The following is an 18,393-nucleotide window of genomic DNA, read 5'->3' as shown; positions in this document are numbered from 1 at the left end:
TTTTCCACCTCTATTCTGTTAATGTTGGACACACTCAAATCGGTTCTATTTTTGGCTGTCATGTAGCTATTTAAAATATTGATAAGTAATGACAGTTGAAATAAAAAAGTCTATTGCTAGTGTATAATGAGTAATATAAAACACAGAATCATCTTCCTTACCTCTATACTTGAATATAATAAATCATCATCAGCAGCAGCTTAAATGTATATGATGAGAAACCAGTTAAAATAAAACAGCAGCCTTGTTCTGCATTGGCCATCCTCAACTTTCATATTACTGAACAACTCTATGAATACTTTTGTGTACCTATGTCAACATATGTAATATATCTTTACTGACTACTTGCTATTATAATTTTCCCTAGGATTGTTTCATCGGGCAATTGCAATGAGTGGTGGCGTCCAGTCAGTTGTACTTCATGATCCATTAGGACAAGCAAAGAAGCAAGCACAGCTATTGAACTGCCCTGACAATTCATCAAAGGAAATATACAACTGCTTAAAAGAGAAAGATGCTCAGGAAATTGCTGATTCCATTACTGGATTTTATGTAAGTATCATGTGATCTGCAAATTTTTTGTGCACCTTTGTAGTGTTGAAAGTCATAAAAACAATTAATTAGTTTTCTGTAGACTAAGAAAGCATTCTAAAACATTATGAGTTATAAAACGTCCTGGCAGATTAAAACTGTGTGCCAGACTGAGACTCGAACTCAGGATCTTTTCCTTTCATGGGCAACTGCTCTACCATCTGAGCTACCCAAGGACGACTCACGCCCCATCCTCACAGCTTTACTTCTGTCAGTACCTCATCTCCTACCTTCCAAACTTCACAGAAGCTCTTCTGTGAATCTTGCAGAACTAGCACTCCAGGAAGAAAGGATATTGCGGAGACATGGCTTAGCCACTGGCAGAAGTAAAGCTGTGAGGATGGAGCATGAGTCATGCTTGGGTAGCTCAGATGGTAGAGCACTTGCCCGCAAAAGGCGTAGGTCCCGAGTTCGAGTCTCAGTCCAGCACACTGTTTTAATCTGCCAGGAAGTTTCATAACAGCGCACACTCTGTTGCAGAGTGAAAATTTCATTATGAGTTATATTTTGGTCACAATACAAAATACTGCACAGTTAAGAATTGATTTTCAGTTACACAAATTTACAGCACATTATAATGATGGAAGCTATGATTAAGTTAGCACTGATAGAGACAAAGAGGCTGTGACTCTTCATGTAAGGTTCCAAAACCAGATAGTCCTTAAATGACCACAGAAGACTGTTCAATGGAAAATGTAACATTTGCAATAATGAGGCTTCAAAAGCAAAATGTTAAAAAAAACTGCTTTTTTATTATACTGTTCATTTAATATTTGATATCTATTGTGTACATCACACTGATGAGTAATCTGACAGCTTTGAAAGATAAATAGCTGTTTTTATATTGCAAGAATGGAGGCTCACATTGCTTTGGACATTAATCCATGCAGTACCTGGGATTTCCCACAATTCAGATTATATACAGGGAGCTAATAATAAAATGTACCTTTAATTTAATTCAAGTTTTTAGACATTTCCAATTTCCTGCCTTGTGTCTATTGAAAACTTTTTAAAATATTGTCTGCCTGCTTAGCTCAGTGGTAACATGTTTGCCTACCATGCAATGGGCCCAGGTTCAATTCCCAGTCAGGTTGTAGATAAATCTTGTGCTTGATGAGGCTCCTTTAAGTCTTTCGTTATTGACCTAACCTGATACTCTTATGAGAGAGCTACATAGAATAAAGTACTTTATTAATTTTTATTACACTGCAACAGAACATTATCTTAACCGATAGAGGCACACAAAGTACCCTCCACCACACACCGTCAGGTAGCTTGCAGAGTATGGATGTAGATGTAGATGTAGAAGCCACTGTGGAGCGAAAGTGTGGCAGACATGCAAGAATTTTGTCTGTATGTCAGTTCATTTAAGAGAGAGACTTCTGTTGTAAAACCCACCATCATCATCATCATTTCCCAGCTCCAGTCTCCCAGGTGTGGTGTGCAAGTGGTCGCCATCCCTTTATGTCTTCACAGATTTTCTGTTCCTGGACATCTTCCTCTGGAATCTTCTCTCCTCCACCCCTAATTACATTGCATCTATCCAGCATTTTCTGGACCTTCCTCCAGGTCTTTTTTGCCTTGGACACTTATTTCAAAATATTTTCTGGTTGGTCTTTTCTCACCCATTCTCATAATTTATCCATATCATTGCAGTCTGTATATCTATATTGCACTAGTAATAGGTGCTTCAATGCAGCCTATATTCTTGTTCACTTCCTTTTTTGATCTTGTCCTTTCTAGCAGTCTGGTTCATAGTTTTTATGAATCTCATCTCTGTCACTTCAATTCCACTCCAGTCTTTTGCCAATAGGGTACATGTCTCTAAACCATAAGTGAGAATTGGCACAAAGTATGAGTGGTATACGGTTGTTTCACAAAGTATGTGTGGTATGTGGTTGTTTTTGCCTTTTTGTGGTATTTTGCTATCCTGTAGCAGGTTTCTGACTTGATTGTAAAAGCTAGTGATTTCTGCATTCTGCTCAGTATTTCCAGTCTTTAGAAGTTGTGCTTCTGAGGTACTGGCAATTGAAGCTGATTAATTTCACCCATTCCAAATATAAGTTTGAGTCTGTTTTTTTCCTGTTTATGTCATTACTACAATCTTGGTGTTGCTAATCTTGCTCCAAATTGAACTTTTTGTCAGCCTATCAATATGATGATTCGATGCCATTTTGTTATATATCTAGGCACCAAGTAAGTTTAAACATAGAGTTTGTTCAGAGCTATTATAAACTTAATTATGATGTGACACAAAGAAAATATTATGTTTCCCTGACAAGATAATTCTACGTTTTCCTTATTTTTTCATAGCACTAGCACTTCAAGCAGCTAATAAAATGACTTTTGTTCAGGATAATTGCAATGCAGGTCACTGCCACTACCATAGTATTAGTTGATCCTTTCACTACCCAAAGCTGTTTTTTTCTTAGTAAAACCTTATGAACTAATATGCTTAACATACTAATTTTCTTTCTTGCTTCTCAACATTCATTGTTTAAAGTCTTCCCAATTCCCCTCTTGGAGATTCCTAGACTCCATAGCTTCATTCACACCTATTAACATTCATTCATTCTAAATGACCATTCCGTAGTAACCTCCTATGTTTAATAGCTTCATCACAGTACTTTAATTTCCCATAAATATTTTATGAGCTACTTTAAGAAAGGCATTGACAGGGTCAGAGGAAACACTAACAACATGCTTTTACTTCTTAGCAGCATTAAAATTTTCTTTGTAATGTAAAATACGTTTCTTTGTTCTACTCTGCTCTACTCTGCTTCTTTGTACTGCAGCTACGACACCTATGAGAACATATTTTACATCAAATTATATATAATAAGGAGAGATATGAACATATCAAGGAAAGTTCTGGCAGAATGTAAATAATTTAGGAATAAAGGAGACCAGTCATGAAATAGCAGAATCATTGAGCTGTCAACAGGAACACACAAAAGAGAGTGAAACCTTGCTTGCTTCTGCATTGTATCAGCTAGACACAGAGCCCGGATTGCAGTCTGACAAGTGGACTAGGATAGAGAGATGTTTTTGTTAGGTGGGGTAGGTAAAGGGATGGAGTGGAGGGTGTCTGGAAGAGGGATTAGGGCTGGGCGGCAGCTAGTGGCTCAAAGGGAGGCAGCAGTTGTGATGGCTAGGAAAGCAGGTTGAGGGGTGGCAGGTGTACAGGCTAGGAATTTGATACACTGGACTTGAGCCAGTGAGGTGTGGTGCACAATGAGGGTGACACGGAGATGTGGATTTGGAGGAGGTGACATAATTTAGAAAGGGGAAACTGTTGAGCAGAGGCTGTATGGACAGTGGGTTAGCACAGATTAAGGCCAGGAGGATTATACAAGCAGAGAATGTGTTGCAAGGATAACTGCCATCTATGTAGTACAGAAAAGCTGGTGGTGGACAGAATGATTCAGATGGCAGAAGTTGTGAAGCAACCATTGACCTCTAGCATGTTGAGCCACTTGGTGGTCAACTTTGTTCTTGGCCACAGTTTGGCAGCGGTCATTCACTCTGACAGATAGCATGTTGGTTGTCATACCAACATAAAAAAGCTGTAGAGTGATTTCCCTGCCTCTGATGAGATAGAATAAACCAATGACAGGACAGGAGTAGGAAGTACTGGGTGGGTGAATTGGACAGATAGCAAGAGATATTTGTGGATTAGGTCTGAGGGAAGGAGGGGTGGTAGCGGCTGTCTGTGAAGGCCCTTGTGAGATCTTCACCATACTGGTCAAGGAAATTCTCATCATTGCTGATATGCTGTCCAGAGGAGACCAGGCGTTATGTAAGCAATGTTTTGGTGTGGAAGGGCTGACAGCTGTCAAAATTCAGGCACTGTTGACAGTTAGCTGGTTTAATATGGGCTGAGGCGCAGGTGGAGCCATCAGACAGTTGGAAGTAAACATCCAGAAAGGAGGCATTTTGGGTTGAGAAGGACCAGGTGATGCAGATAGAAGAGATGGTGTTGAGGTTGTGGAGGAATGAGGGTAGGGTGGGTGGCTTGGCCCTGAGTCCAGACCATGGAGGTATCGTCAGTGAACTTGAAACAGGCAAGGGGTTTGGAGTTTTAGTAGGCTAGGAAGGTTACCTCTAGATGGCCCATAAATACATAAATAGGTTGGTAGCAGATGATGCCATGCAGGTGCCCATGGCTGTGCCATGGATTTGTTCACGTACCTTCCCCTTAAAGGAGAAGTAGTTGTGATTGAGGATATAGTTGGTAAGGTATATGATGAATGAGATAGTGGGTTTGGTGTCAGAAGGACAATGGGAGAGGTAGTGTCTGATAGTTGCAAGACAACAGGTGTGAGGGATGTTGGTGTAGGATGTTGAGGTGTCATCAGTAGTGACAAGTAGGGATCCAAGTGGTAAAGCGATGGAGATGGTCAAGAGTCTGTAAAGGAGCTGGTTAGTATCTTCGACATGAGAGGTTAGGCTTCAGACAGTTGATTGGTGGCATTGGTCAACAAGAGTGGAAATCCTTTCAGATGGTGTCCACGATTGTCGTTTTTGTAGATTTCAGGGGGCATATAAATGTGGGATGTGCAGGGTATCATTGGCGTGAGGAGGGAGATGGACTCAGGGAAGAGATTCTGAGATGTGCCCAAAGATTTGAGTAGGTGCTGGAAGGTATGTTGGATTCCTGAGTAAGGATTACAATGGCAGAGCCCGTATGTGGAAGAGTCTAGCAGTTGGCAGAACTTTCTGTCAAGTAGTCACTGCTATTCGTCATGATGGTGGGGGAACTTTCATCACAGGGAATGGTCTGTTTTGAGACTGTGAATGGCTGTCTGTTCTTTTGTTGAGAGGTTTGTGTTCTTGGGATGAGACCTGGGAAAGGATCGAGACCTTTTAGGAAAAGCAGCCCAATATGGAATCCGTGGACAAATGGGTAACTGGCTTAGATCATATCTAGAAGACAGACAACAAAAAATAGTATTAGGTGTTAACAATCTACAAGTAGGAGAGGTAGAGTCTGACTGGGGAACAGTACATCATGGAGTTCTGCAAGGGTCAGTCCTTGGTCCCCTCCTATTTATTATATATATTAATGACCTACCCCTGTCCTCAAATAGTGCTACCAATATCACAATGTTTGCAGATGACACAAGTATAGTAACAGCCAGCAAAACCTCCTCTGACGTAGAATTAAATACCAACCAAACACTTGCAAATGCTCTGAACTGGTTCACGGCAAATTCTCTAGCAATAAACCTCAGTAAAACAAATTACATGCAGTTCCAATCCAGTTACATAAGCCCAGAAGAGGTTAACATTGCACATGAGAGCCAACAGTTACAGAGCGTTAAGTGCACGAAGTTCCTAGGCATTCACATAGATAACCGGCTCAACTGGGAATTCCACATACAGCAAACACTAAAAAAGCTTAGCTCAGCAACATTTGCCATCAGAATAATCTCCAAAATTGGAGACATCAACGTATCAAGGTCTGCATATTTTGGCTACTTTCATTCAGTGATGTGCTATGGAATAATCTTTTGGAGCAACTCACCACTTTCAAAAAAAATTTTTGTAAGCCAGAAAAAAATAGTCTGAATTATATGTAGTGTCCCTCCAAGAACCTCATGTCGAAATCTTTTTAAACAGTTAGGTATATTAACCACTACCTCACAATATCTCCTCTCACTCATGGCCTTCACTCTTCTCAATTCCTCTGAATATGAAACAAATGAGGCATGCCATCATTATAACACAAGACGGAAAGGTGATATGCACTGTGAATGGACAAATCTCTCTCTGGTACAAAAAGGGGTAAAGTACACAAGTATAAAAATCTTTAACGCACTCCTGAGTAATATAAAGTTTCTAAAAGAAAAGAAAATGCTATTAAAAAAAAGCTAAAGGAATTCCTCTGGAAAAATGTTTCTACTCTTTAGATGAATTCTTCAACAGAGATAAATAATTTGAGTAGTAATTCAGATTATTTCCTTTGTCATTGTTATCTGTATTGTTTTTTATCACTATTGAATTTTTGTATTGTATTGTATTGTTTATTATTTTGATTATATTGTTGTACTGTACCAGTTTTGAATCATTCATTTCCCATGTGTAATATAGCAGTATGTATTGTATTGTATGATATCTATATTGTATCTGCTTTGACTTGTTCCACATCCATGTGTAATCACGCATTACTGGATCTATGGAATATGTATCTCAAATAAATAAATAAAATAAACCAAGTTGGAGGTAAGGAATGCCTCGAAGGTGGCCAGAGGGTGGTTGGGTGGGAAGGAGGGAGGGTCACAGTACAGTGGTGATATGAACTGGGAGAGGCAAGGATCAGTGTTGGAATTAATTAGCTTTGGTTGGAGGGGTTGGTGCAAATAAGTGTTTCCACTGGAGGAATCAGGAGGAGGAGGAGGGTAGGTCTTTTAGGCCTTTGATGAGTGCACCTTGGTTAAACTTGGGTGTGGGGCTGCGGTTGAGGCCTTTTGGTAGCACTAAAACTTACATAGGATTGAGATTTTGGTCATAAGGTTGACAACAGTGTTTTGAGTTTGTATGAGATCTGGATTTTGCTGAGTTTTAGAGGATGTGGTAAACTGAAAAGGTCAGCCAGGCAGCGTGTGGATGCTATGAGGGACTGATAAAGGGGTTCGCTGTGGGTAGGGTAGGTGTTGATGGCCAGTAGTGTTCCAAGGCAGGACTCGGATGCCAACAGGTTTAATAATTTATCGGGGTGGTATGTAGAGTGCTCAGGGACTCCACAGTAACACTGTCTTGCGGAGGGAACAGATGAGGTTCTGGGATGTTTGCACCATGGAGATGCAGTACCAGATCTGTGAAGGATAGGAACTGAAAGAATCTGAAAAGATGAAAGTCATACTGAAAGGAGAGGTGTGATCCAGAGAAGAAAATTGTTATGGTTATGTAAGTGGGTGGGATTCCACAGGTTAGGGAGATTTCCCATGCCATATTCTCTTGCACCCCTAATCCTCCCACCAATTCCAAGAATCAGCTACAAAGGACCACCCCTCTCCTCACCCATTATCACCATGGACTGGAGAATCTCAACCATATCCTCTGCTAGGACTTTGATCATCTATCATTGTGGCCAGAAAAGAGGGATATCCTACCCAAGACCCTTCCAACCTCTCCTAAAATGGTGTTCTATTTCCCACCCAACCTACACAATTTCCTGATCTCTTCCTAAGCCACTCCTACTCTCAACCCCTTGTCACAGCAGTCACATCCCTGTGGAACACATCAGTACATGATCTTCCCAATTCATCCATCCAGCACTTCCTACTGCCATTCTGTCAGTCATATCCCTTCAGAGGCAGGGCCACCTGTGAAAGCAGCCATGTCATATACCAACTCTGTTGCAATTGCTGTGCAACTTTTTATGTCAGCATGACAACCAACAGGCTGTCCACAAGAATGAATAGCCACTGCCAAACTGTGGCCCAGAACAAAATTGACCACCCAGTGGCACAACATGCTGCTGAGAACAACATGCTGAAGGTGATGGTTACCTCACAACCCGTGCCATCTAGATCCTTTCCTCCAGCACCATCTGAACTAAAAAGATGAAAGTTATCCTTGCAACACATCATTTGCTCATGTAATCTTCCTGATCTCAGTCTCTGTTAACCCACTGTCCCCATAGCATCTGTCCAACAGTTTCCCCTTCATTTGCCCTTTCACCCCCTCCCAGTCCATGCCGCCATTCTTCGTGGTGCGCCACACTTCACCAGCTCCAGTATCTGTGTATCACATGGTTAGATTGGGCACCTGCCATCCCTCTCTCCCGCATTCCTAGCAGAACATCTGCTGCCTCCCTCTGAGCCACTAATTACCTATCCCTTTGTCCAGCAATATATATTGATACGACTGCCATTAAATACAAGTTATTTACATCAGTCAACAATATCTAATTTCCTGCTGCTCTATGTAGTATTAGTATGTTTCTTTTTTTCCTTTTTTTTCCTACTAATGTTCTAAGTGTCTTTTCAATTCCAGAGTCTGCATATGTGAGTTAGCACTCCAGCAAAAAGTAATTCTGTCTACATGACAGAATTTTTCTTCTTCTTTGGCTCTATTTCACAATTTTATCTGCTAATTTTGTTATCTCTTTGTTTTCTTCCACCTCTCATTCTGAGGTTATTTCTGCTCTCTTCCTATATGCCCTCTCTGGCATTTTTGTTTATTCACTTCAAACTTTTTCACCTTTTTACCATCTGGGTTATGTGATTTGTTTCATGCTGCAGCTTTCGGGAAACAGGTGAGTGGATATCATCAGATGGAAATAAAAAACAGAATGCAGCTAATGAGAGAGATAAAAGTGGTGTAGAGGGAAGTCAGTAACTGAGAAGAAAAGTGTGCCAGGTGTAGAAAGGGAAAAGAGAAGTAGGAGAAATTAAAAGCGAAGGAATGCATGAGAAACTGAAAAGGAAAGAAGGGAAGGAAGTTTGTATCTTCTATCAACAGTGAGGTAATTACAGATGGCTATTTAAACAGAAAAACAAATGAAAATGGAAGAAATGGATGAATGAACATACAAACAAAAAACAAGGATAAGTATTAAAGGAATGAAAACGTAGAAAGGGAGGTGAAGGGATAACAGAAATAATGTGAGAAAATATAGCCTTTTTGCCTAGATTTGTCATTTAAAGGAATGAAAAGATAGAAAGGGAGGCAAAGGGATAACAGAAAGAAAGTGAGAAAATATAGCCTTTTTGCCTAGATTTGTCATTTATTCTCTAATGTTTGCACCTTTTCTCTTGTGTTTCACTTCCTTCCAATCTTTCACATGTTTAATCCCATTTAATATTTACTAATTGATGGATTTTCCCTTGCTACCCCATTTTTTACACATTTCAAAGTTCTCTTTTATTTTAATCTTCTTTTTCTCAATCGCATCTACCAGCATACCCTCTAACACATTTGCCTTTTCAGTTCCTCCTTTCTATATATCTGACACACTGACTGCTCCCTCTGTTACTTCTTAATTTTCAGTTTTTCAGCTCCTATTTGTTTTTCTCAGCCACGTCTAATGGTAGCCCTCTTGTCCTCATAAGCTACATGGTTGTAATAGCTAATCCTCTGAAAGAACTTCAGATTTTCCTTCTCCATCCTTGTTTTGAAAATGGAATGGCTGATTCTCAAAAACAGCAGCTCATATGCCTCTTATGCTTAGTGGTGAATGTTTTATCATCACCCAAACTAGTGAGTGGACATTTTGGGTGTTTTTAGCCCTTCAGTTTTAGATGAATATAAGTTTTTAAAGTAGTATTATCTTCTGAACAAGAGTTGAAGCCATCTGTTAAATTTCTGGAGCAGCAAGGAAAATGCAACTGATCCTAATTTTAATACTGGGCATCCATTCAATGAAAATTTTTTCATGTATGTTTTATTTATTTAATGGCTACTGTTGCTAAATGTTTTACACACAATTCAGCATTAGATATACACTAACAAACATTACACATAATTGTCACATTGGTGGAAGAGGGGGCCTTTGCTATTATATTTTTACAAAGGTGGAGTTATGAAATATGAAGCTGTAATTGTCACTATGTGTTTTATTTTTTCCTCTTTTCATTAGCTGTCACTTCATCTGTTGTAAATTTACTTTTTTAAGTTCCTTTTATTCTCCCTAGAGTTTTCTATGCATCAATATAAATAACTGAAATAACTGAATTGGACTAATTGTTTATTTTCTTTGATGAAGACGAACATACTGGGCGGTTCCATGATGGTGTTACAAGCTTTTGGGGATGATGGAGAAGGATAAATGTATCAGTTTGAGGTTAAGGACCTGGTCTGGAAACAATCAAGTCAAAAGTTATGGAAATAGTTGTGACAACTATGACAGTGATCTCTTCTACTGCAAGCCCTTTACTTTCCATATTTTGGGATGAGATAGTATGGACCAAGATAAGAAAAAAATGTACAGTATCACATGGACTCTAAACTGCATACCTTAAGAGCTATGAGCACTTGTTTAGTAGAAGAATTGTGAATTATGGTTTATTTGTCTCAAAACATACATAATCTAAATCATTTGCTTCAGGTACAGGAGGCAGGTCAAATTGTGGTAAAGTTTCACCATAAACAAAGAACAGCCAATGTTAACAAACAGCATCATAATAATAATAATACAATTTTGTTATATATATACACAGTAAAATTTAACACTTAATCACCCCCTTGCTCGAATTATCACTTCATCCTCTATGAATTCTTCTATTGAATAGCAGCATTTCTCCCACAGAATCTGCTGTAGTTTTGCTTTCAAAATTTCTAGCTTCATATTAAATATGTTTTTGCCCATTGACTTGTTATATATTGTCATCCTGATATACTGTGGAGTCCATGCATATAATTTCAAATGGCGCATGGGTAGCATAAAATTATTTTTATTTCTTGTGTTATATGTTTGGTTAAAATGATTCCCTCAAATAATTTTTGTCTGCTGTGTAGGAAGATTATAATTTCATAAATGTATATGGAGGGAACAGTTGGGATTTGTAGTTTCCAAAATAATGGGAAGACTCTGTTTGCTGTGTAGTACACATGTATTGGACAATTTTCTTTTGCAGTTTTAGTATTCGTTATACACTACTTGAACTTCCCCAGAAAATTATCCCATATCTAATGACAGATTCAAAACAAAAATGACAAAGAATTTCTTGCATACTCAAGTCATTGGAATTTGCTAGTATTTGCATTGCAAGTGCAAAATTGCTTGGTTTATGTGATAGGAAGTGTATTCCAGCTTAATTTATTGTCCACACTTAGCCCCAGGAATTTGACTGTGTCAACTTATTTCATACGTTGATTGTTATGTTGAATTTTAGGTTCCACACATTTGGATTGTTTGGCTTTGATATGTATCATATGGGTTTTTGCAATGTACAGTTTCAACCCATTTAACTGCAACCAGTTTTCTAAGGTATCCAGTGTGCTTAGTAACAGGATTGGTCCCAAAATGGGGCCTTGAGGCACACCTTGTGGTACTGTACTCCATTTAGAATCATAATACACTACATCTGAGGTGATAGTTACCATTTGTTTTCTGTTGTGTAGGTATGATGTAAGCCAATTTATAGCACTGTCCTTAATCACATATTTGTACAATTTGTAGATGAGACGTAGTTCATGGAGTCAGATGCTTTTGTGAGATTGCAGAAGATACCTGCAACTTTACTCCTCTGATGTGTTTCACAGTAACAAACATGAACAAGTTCTCATAGCTCTTAAGGTATGAATCTTAGATCCCATGTTTACTGGACATTTATTTCTTGTTTTGGTTCATACTATTTCCTCCCAAAATATGGGAAGCAAAAAGCCTGTAGTAGAAGAGGTCCACTGTCAAAGGTATTAAAACAGTTTTCACTTACAACATTCGACTCAGTCATTTCCAGACAAGTGTCACTTACTTCATATTGATGCACTTAACCTTCTTCATCATTCCTGAAAATTTGTAACATCATCACAGAATCACAATGTGTATGTAACAGCAAATTATATTTTAAATTTCAAATATCTCTGAAACTTTTGTTACAATAAAGTCACAATTTAATTGTGTCCCAAAGTAGGGAATATATTTAGGGAGACTGAAGTACAGTCTCAAGATTTTGGAATAAAGGATTATTTTTGGAGACTGAAAAAAACTAATAAAAAGATGGAAAAAAGTGAGACGGAGGAAGGTGGTGGTATTAATTTGTATTGTGATCTTATATGTATACTTTGTCAAAATATCAATTTTGCAGTGAATTTTTCTACTTCAGGAATTTGTGTATGATCCAATACTGATATACAAAGCAACTATTGAAAAGGATTATGGGAATGGAGCAGAGAGATTTCTAACAGAAGACCCAACAAAACAATTCCTTTCAGGAAATTTTACTCATGTGCCACTGATGACAGGAAGCACTAAAGATGATTTTTCATGGAAAGCTTTGCGTAAGTAATTAACATCTATAGTGCTCAGTACTAGAATAATCTAACCATTTTTGTGGAAAATAGAGGAAGAAATTGGTAATTGCCTTCTTTAAAAAAGTATTCTGTCATGCACCAGAAGTGATAAACAGCTACTATGTAAAGTATAAATCAGGATGGTGTGATAGGAATCTGAGCAAATATCTTGTCCCAAGAACTGTTTGTTGTCTGGTGTAAATGTGTCTGCCAGGATATAGACAGTTGTTAAGTCTTTTGTCAAGTGTCACTTGGTGACACACAAGAAACCCCTTGAGTGTGAGGTAGCAAGTTCAGTATTTAGTAACGTTTGTTTGAAAGTGTTCGGTTAACAATTACTACAGGAAAAATATTAGCTGCTAATGACTCATCACATGCATTGGAGGATGACAGAAAGTGAGTGTCTGAGAGGTATATTGATCACTTTTCTATAGAACATATGTATAACACTTCACAAAATGGACATCGTCAACATTCAAGAAATGTTTGAAACAAACCATTAGCTTTCATCATGAACACTGAATGAGGAATTGCATGCCACACTGATCACAAAGGTTTGCACCATTGAGATCGGAGGCGAACTCATTGGGAGATACAACCCATGCAGGACATACAGCTAGGTATCCACTCTTAAAGAATGCATATAGAATCATATTGGTATAAGGGAGTAATGAGAACTGATGGAATGTGATGGTATGCAACCGAATGCGAAACATTCTGTTGTGGGGCTTATTGTGAAACTGGCTATCCTGTAAGGAATAGCTGCAGATAGTGCGATAATATGTTTGTAGGTATGGAAAAAACGAACATCCAAGGGCTGAATTTGTCTAGTGGTTCCAGGTGGTATGAATTGCAACGTCACGCACTTATCAGGAGGTATAGAAAGTATGATCTTTAACTGCAGACCAGGAATCAAGCAAAGGCAAGTTATTTTGACCAGCTGTTGGCCAAAAGTAGTGCTCATACCATAGTTGTAGTTTTCTTACACCCGTTTTCCCACTCTTGCTTTCTGTGACATAAATATACTCCACTGTTGCAAGATCACACACATGAGAAAGAACTGTAGGGAACAGAGCAACTCCAATGTCTCAAAGCACAATGAATAACTATCCAGCCAATTTACCATCTAGATTAACAGTTGGCATAATAGTGCATTTGACTCTTTCTGGAAATTGTGTTAAATGATTAATTATGTCATTTTATGCTTCTAACATGACATAATTAATCATTTTATGCTTCTAACCAGATGGAAACCCAGTTATAAGTAAAGAAGGGAAAGGAAAAGGTGGAAGGAGTATATAGAGGGTCTATACAAGGGTGATGTAATTGAGGACAATATTATAGAAATGGAAAAGGACGAAGATGAAATGGTAGATATGATACTGTGTGAAGAGTTTGACAGAGCACTGAAAGACCTGAGTCGAAACAAGGCCCCGGGAGTAGACAACATTCCATTAGAACTACCGACAGCATCGGGAGAGCCAGTCCTGACAAAATTCTATCATCTGGTGAGCAAGATGTGTTAGACAGGCGAAATACCCTCAGACTTCAAGAAGAATATAATAATTCCAATCCCAAAGAAAGCAGGTGTTGACAGATGTGAAAATTACCAAACTATCAATTTAATAAGTCACAGCTGCAAAATACTAATGCGAATTCTTTACAGATGAATGGAAAAACTGGTAGAAGCCGACCTCGGGGAAGATCAGTTTGGACTCCGTAGAAATATTGGATCACATGAGGCAATACTGACCCTATGACTTATCTTAGAAGAAAGATTAAGGAAAGGCAAACCTACGTTCCTAACATTTGTAGACTTAGAGAAAGCTTTTGACAGTGTTGACTGGAATACTCTCTTTCAAATTCTATAGGTGGCAGGGGTAAAATACAGGGAGCAAAAGGCTATTTACAATTTGTTCAGAAACCAGATGGCAGTTATAAGAGTCGAGGGGCATGAAAGGGAAGCAGTGGTTGGGAAGGAAATGAGACAGGGTTGTAGCCTCCCCCAATGTTATTCAATCTGCATATTGAGCAAGCAGTACAGGAAACAAAAGAAAAACTCATAGTAGGTATTAAAATCCATGGAGAAGAAATAAAAACTTTGAGGTTCGCCGATGACACTGTAATTCTGTCTGAGACAGCAAAGGACCTGGAAGAGCAGTTGAACAGAATGGACAGTGTCTTGAAAGGAGGATATAAGATGAACATCAACAAAAGCAAAATGAGGATAATGGAATGTAGTTGAATTAAATCAGGTGATGCTGAGGGTATTAGATTAGGAAATGAGACGCTTAAAGTAGTAAATGAGTTTTGCTATTTGGGGAGCAAAATAACTGATGATGGTCAAAGTACAGAGGATATAAAATGTAGACTGGCAATGGCAAGGAAAGTGTTTCTGAAGAGGAGAAATTTGTTAACATCGAGTATAGATTTAAGTGTCAGGAAGTGATTTGTGAACGTATTGTATGGAGTGTAGCCATGTATGGAAGTGAAATGTGGATGATAAATAGTTTAGACAAAAAGAGAATAGAAGCTTTCGAAATGTGGTGCTACAGAAGAATGCTGAAGATTAGATGGGTAGATCACATAACTAATGAGGAGGCATTGAATAGAATTGGGGAGAAGAGAAATTTGTGGCACAGCTTGACTAGAAGAAGGGATCAGTTGGTAGGACATATTCTGAGGTATCAAGGAATCACCAGTTTAGTATTGGAGCGCAGTGCGGAGGGTAAAAATCATAGAGGGAGACCAAGAGATGAATACACTAAACAGATTCAGGAGGATGTAGGCTGCCGTAGGTACTGGGAGATGAAGAAGCTTGCACAGGATAGAGTAGCATGGAGAGCTGCATCAATCCAGTCACTGGACTGAAGACCACAACAACAACATGCTTCTAACATGCTTTTTTTCCTCTTAAATTTCAGTATATTTTTTATAAACACAGAAATTAAATTCAAATAATTTGAACGCCCGATAAAACACTCCATTACAGTCATGTGATGCCTACGATTCATTGGTTAGTTCACTGTTCCTGCTGTCATAATGCTAATTCACAGTGGTGTCTTGTTTTGGAAATTACATTTCGGAAAATGCGTTACAAATGGTGTGTAGTATGAAACTGTACAAATACATCTACAAAAACTACTGAAAAGTTGTTTTTGAGTGTTCCAGAGCACGAGAAGATGTGTAGAATGCAGTTGCACTGTACCGGTAAATTGCCACCATCTCGACACACAAGTTCACCAACTTAATTAAAAATGTGTTGCACTGTGAACTTAACATAAACTTATCTCTGAGATATGCTCTCCCATTGTTACAACAAAGGATAGCATCATTCAACGAAATTAAACTCCCAGTGAAAAGTGTCATTTTACCCAACTGCTCCTCAGTTGGTGGAGCGGTAAACCATCAAATTTTAGAAGACAATGTCCACTGATAACTGGTTCAAATCTAGTCCAAAAGAACAGTTCAAATTATTTGTAAAACTACGTGACAGTCTTCTAGTATGAAAATCAAATCATGACTATGAAACTCCACCACATCAATCAGAAACAGAATATTATTATGTTTTCCCTGCTCTTTACATGCGCTTACATTTGCAATTGCTGGTCACACACATCACATTCTAAAAGGTATTTGTTAATGTGACCACACACTTTTTACTTTATTAGAAACAATGTTTTTGTCTTTGTACTGTCTAGCTATGATCCTTATTGTTTAAATTTTTGCAGTTTTGTCATCTTACTTAAGTCTGCTTCAGATACTAACTAAAGTTTACACTAAAAACATCACACCCCTTACATTTCTTTCACCTGCATGCTGCACATGATTTATATATATCCTATAACCTCATTGTCCTACACCTCATTGTACTGTGTATGTATGGTGATATCTTGCTAGTAATGCTTTCCAAATAGTGAATCGTTTGTTTGCAAAGTAAGTGCATTTATCGTCTGTTGTCTGTTTCTCAGACTAAGACTAACGTGAAGTTATATACAATACATCCCACAATCAAAAGAACTGCTACAATCAGTTCTTGCTAAAGCTATTTTCGTATTTTGTGTAAAACTTTAAAAATAAAAAAAAAGGATCCCTTCCAGAATCCGAACATCACTGCAGTCAATGGTGTTAACTGTTGTGCCACAGAATGCCTGACAGATGCAATATTTCTGCTGACTGGCTTCTACATAGGAAATCAGCTCTAAGTTCTGTCGAGAATAATTTTGTTGTGCTTTGGATCATAGCTCACAATTGATAGTTGACAATCTAGTTTTTATATGGACTCATTTGCAAAAGTTCTACAGTTCCTTAGTTTTGAGTGAGTTTAATGCAGAGAGCAGGGAAAAGAATGTCCATCATTGCACATATCGCCGGCTCTAAATTGATGGAGCTTAAACGCATCAACTTTCACAAGGCTTCCACTACCAGCATTCCAAAATTCCTTTCTGTTGTTATTTAAAAGCTGTAATTGCATTTTCCATTACTATATAACTAAACTGTTTGCAGTAAAGTATGTAAAAACCTCATAACTTTGGCTAATGCTCCTATAACACAAGTACAGCTTCATCTTACTCCTAGCCTGTGACATCACCAGAGCATCAGCCAATAACAGAGCATTTTCGATCATGTAACCAGATCTTGATATTTAATGATTTTTAAGCTTTAATTAGGTAAAAGTAACATATATTTTGTGAGAATATTGTCTGTAAGTGCTATTTAAATATTATAATCAATCACAATAACAGCAAAACGAACCATATTTTTAACCTAGGAAAATAGCCTATTGTATACAAATTACGAAAGCATTAAGGCATTGGTATTAGTTGATCTTGATACAACTCTCTTGGTACCTCTTATTTCCGAGGTTCCTTTTATATGCATTTCCTCCTCAAATTCTGATTGGTTGAAGTTGAAAATAAAATTCTTTACTGAATGACGAGTCAAGTTTGTTTTCCTCATCTAAAAATTTTCAGGCCAATTCTGCAGTTTGCTGTGCATTGTTAAGTTCACATTTTGTTTGAAATTTTGTTAAGTCTTCCAATTCTGTAGCACTGTTTTGGAGTTATGCAACCCTCCACTGCTTCCAATGAAATCACTGTTATCCATGCTGAAAACAATTTGATGTGCATAATGTAGTAGATCACTGTCATACACATCCTGTAAATTGTATCAAGCATCCTTGAAACTCACAAACAAGGACAAAGATTATCCTTTACTACTTTTCACTTCAGAGACAGAATTTGTAGCTATGTCCAATAAGGATGATGAACAACATGGCTTAACAGCTGTTTCAGTATCACTTTCACTTGCTAAGCACATATCGACATCCTTGTACTCCTCATGTACATTGTCCATGTCCACACAATCGAGTATATATGACACCACACATTCCACAGACTCATCTAGCAGAAACATTAATATTTTACCTGCCACTTCTTTCTCACACTATGGATTCCTTTCAGATGAAATGTCAACATCAGCAACTGTTGTTGTAGATAAAATGCAATGTTTGCTTTATTTATCATAGCCATTGCTCTGATTTGTATCAACACCACTAGCACTGTTGCGAGGGACTCGTTGACTAAGCAGTTCGACTATGTTCCATAGCCTCATGCTGTGCTCACTATTGGATACCTCCAATCCCGCCACCTGTTGTCATTACAAACCAATATTGTGGCTGCATGGTAGACAATATGTGGGGTGTCAAATACCGTAAACATAATTGGCCTTTTGCAACCTCGCGCTTAAGGGGTTCCTTGTCATTGTGATCCAGATTCCAAGTTGTACATATGAAGATCCATAATTCAAATACTAATAACAAATGGACCATTTACTGCACTG

The 18,393-nt window shown here is 38.2% G+C and overlaps 1 protein-coding gene across 1 annotated transcript in view; it reads left to right on the top strand.

Annotated features, from left to right (window-relative positions):
* LOC126162669 (juvenile hormone esterase-like) overlaps positions 1 to 18,393 on the top strand; it is an 83,164-nt gene that overhangs the window by 48,584 nt on the left and 16,187 nt on the right. Inside the window, exons 5-6 of the mRNA XM_049919318.1 lie at positions 368 to 552; positions 12,366 to 12,540. Of these exons, the coding sequence (XP_049775275.1) occupies positions 368 to 552; positions 12,366 to 12,540 (360 nt within the window). The remainder of the gene's footprint in view (positions 1 to 367; positions 553 to 12,365; positions 12,541 to 18,393) is intronic.

The sequence above is a fragment of the Schistocerca cancellata genome, chromosome 2, assembly GCF_023864275.1.
Source record: "Schistocerca cancellata isolate TAMUIC-IGC-003103 chromosome 2, iqSchCanc2.1, whole genome shotgun sequence".
NCBI lineage: Eukaryota > Metazoa > Arthropoda > Insecta > Orthoptera > Acrididae > Schistocerca > Schistocerca cancellata.
Note: the sequence above shows the minus strand (reverse complement) of the source record. Positions and strands in the feature narration are given on the sequence as shown.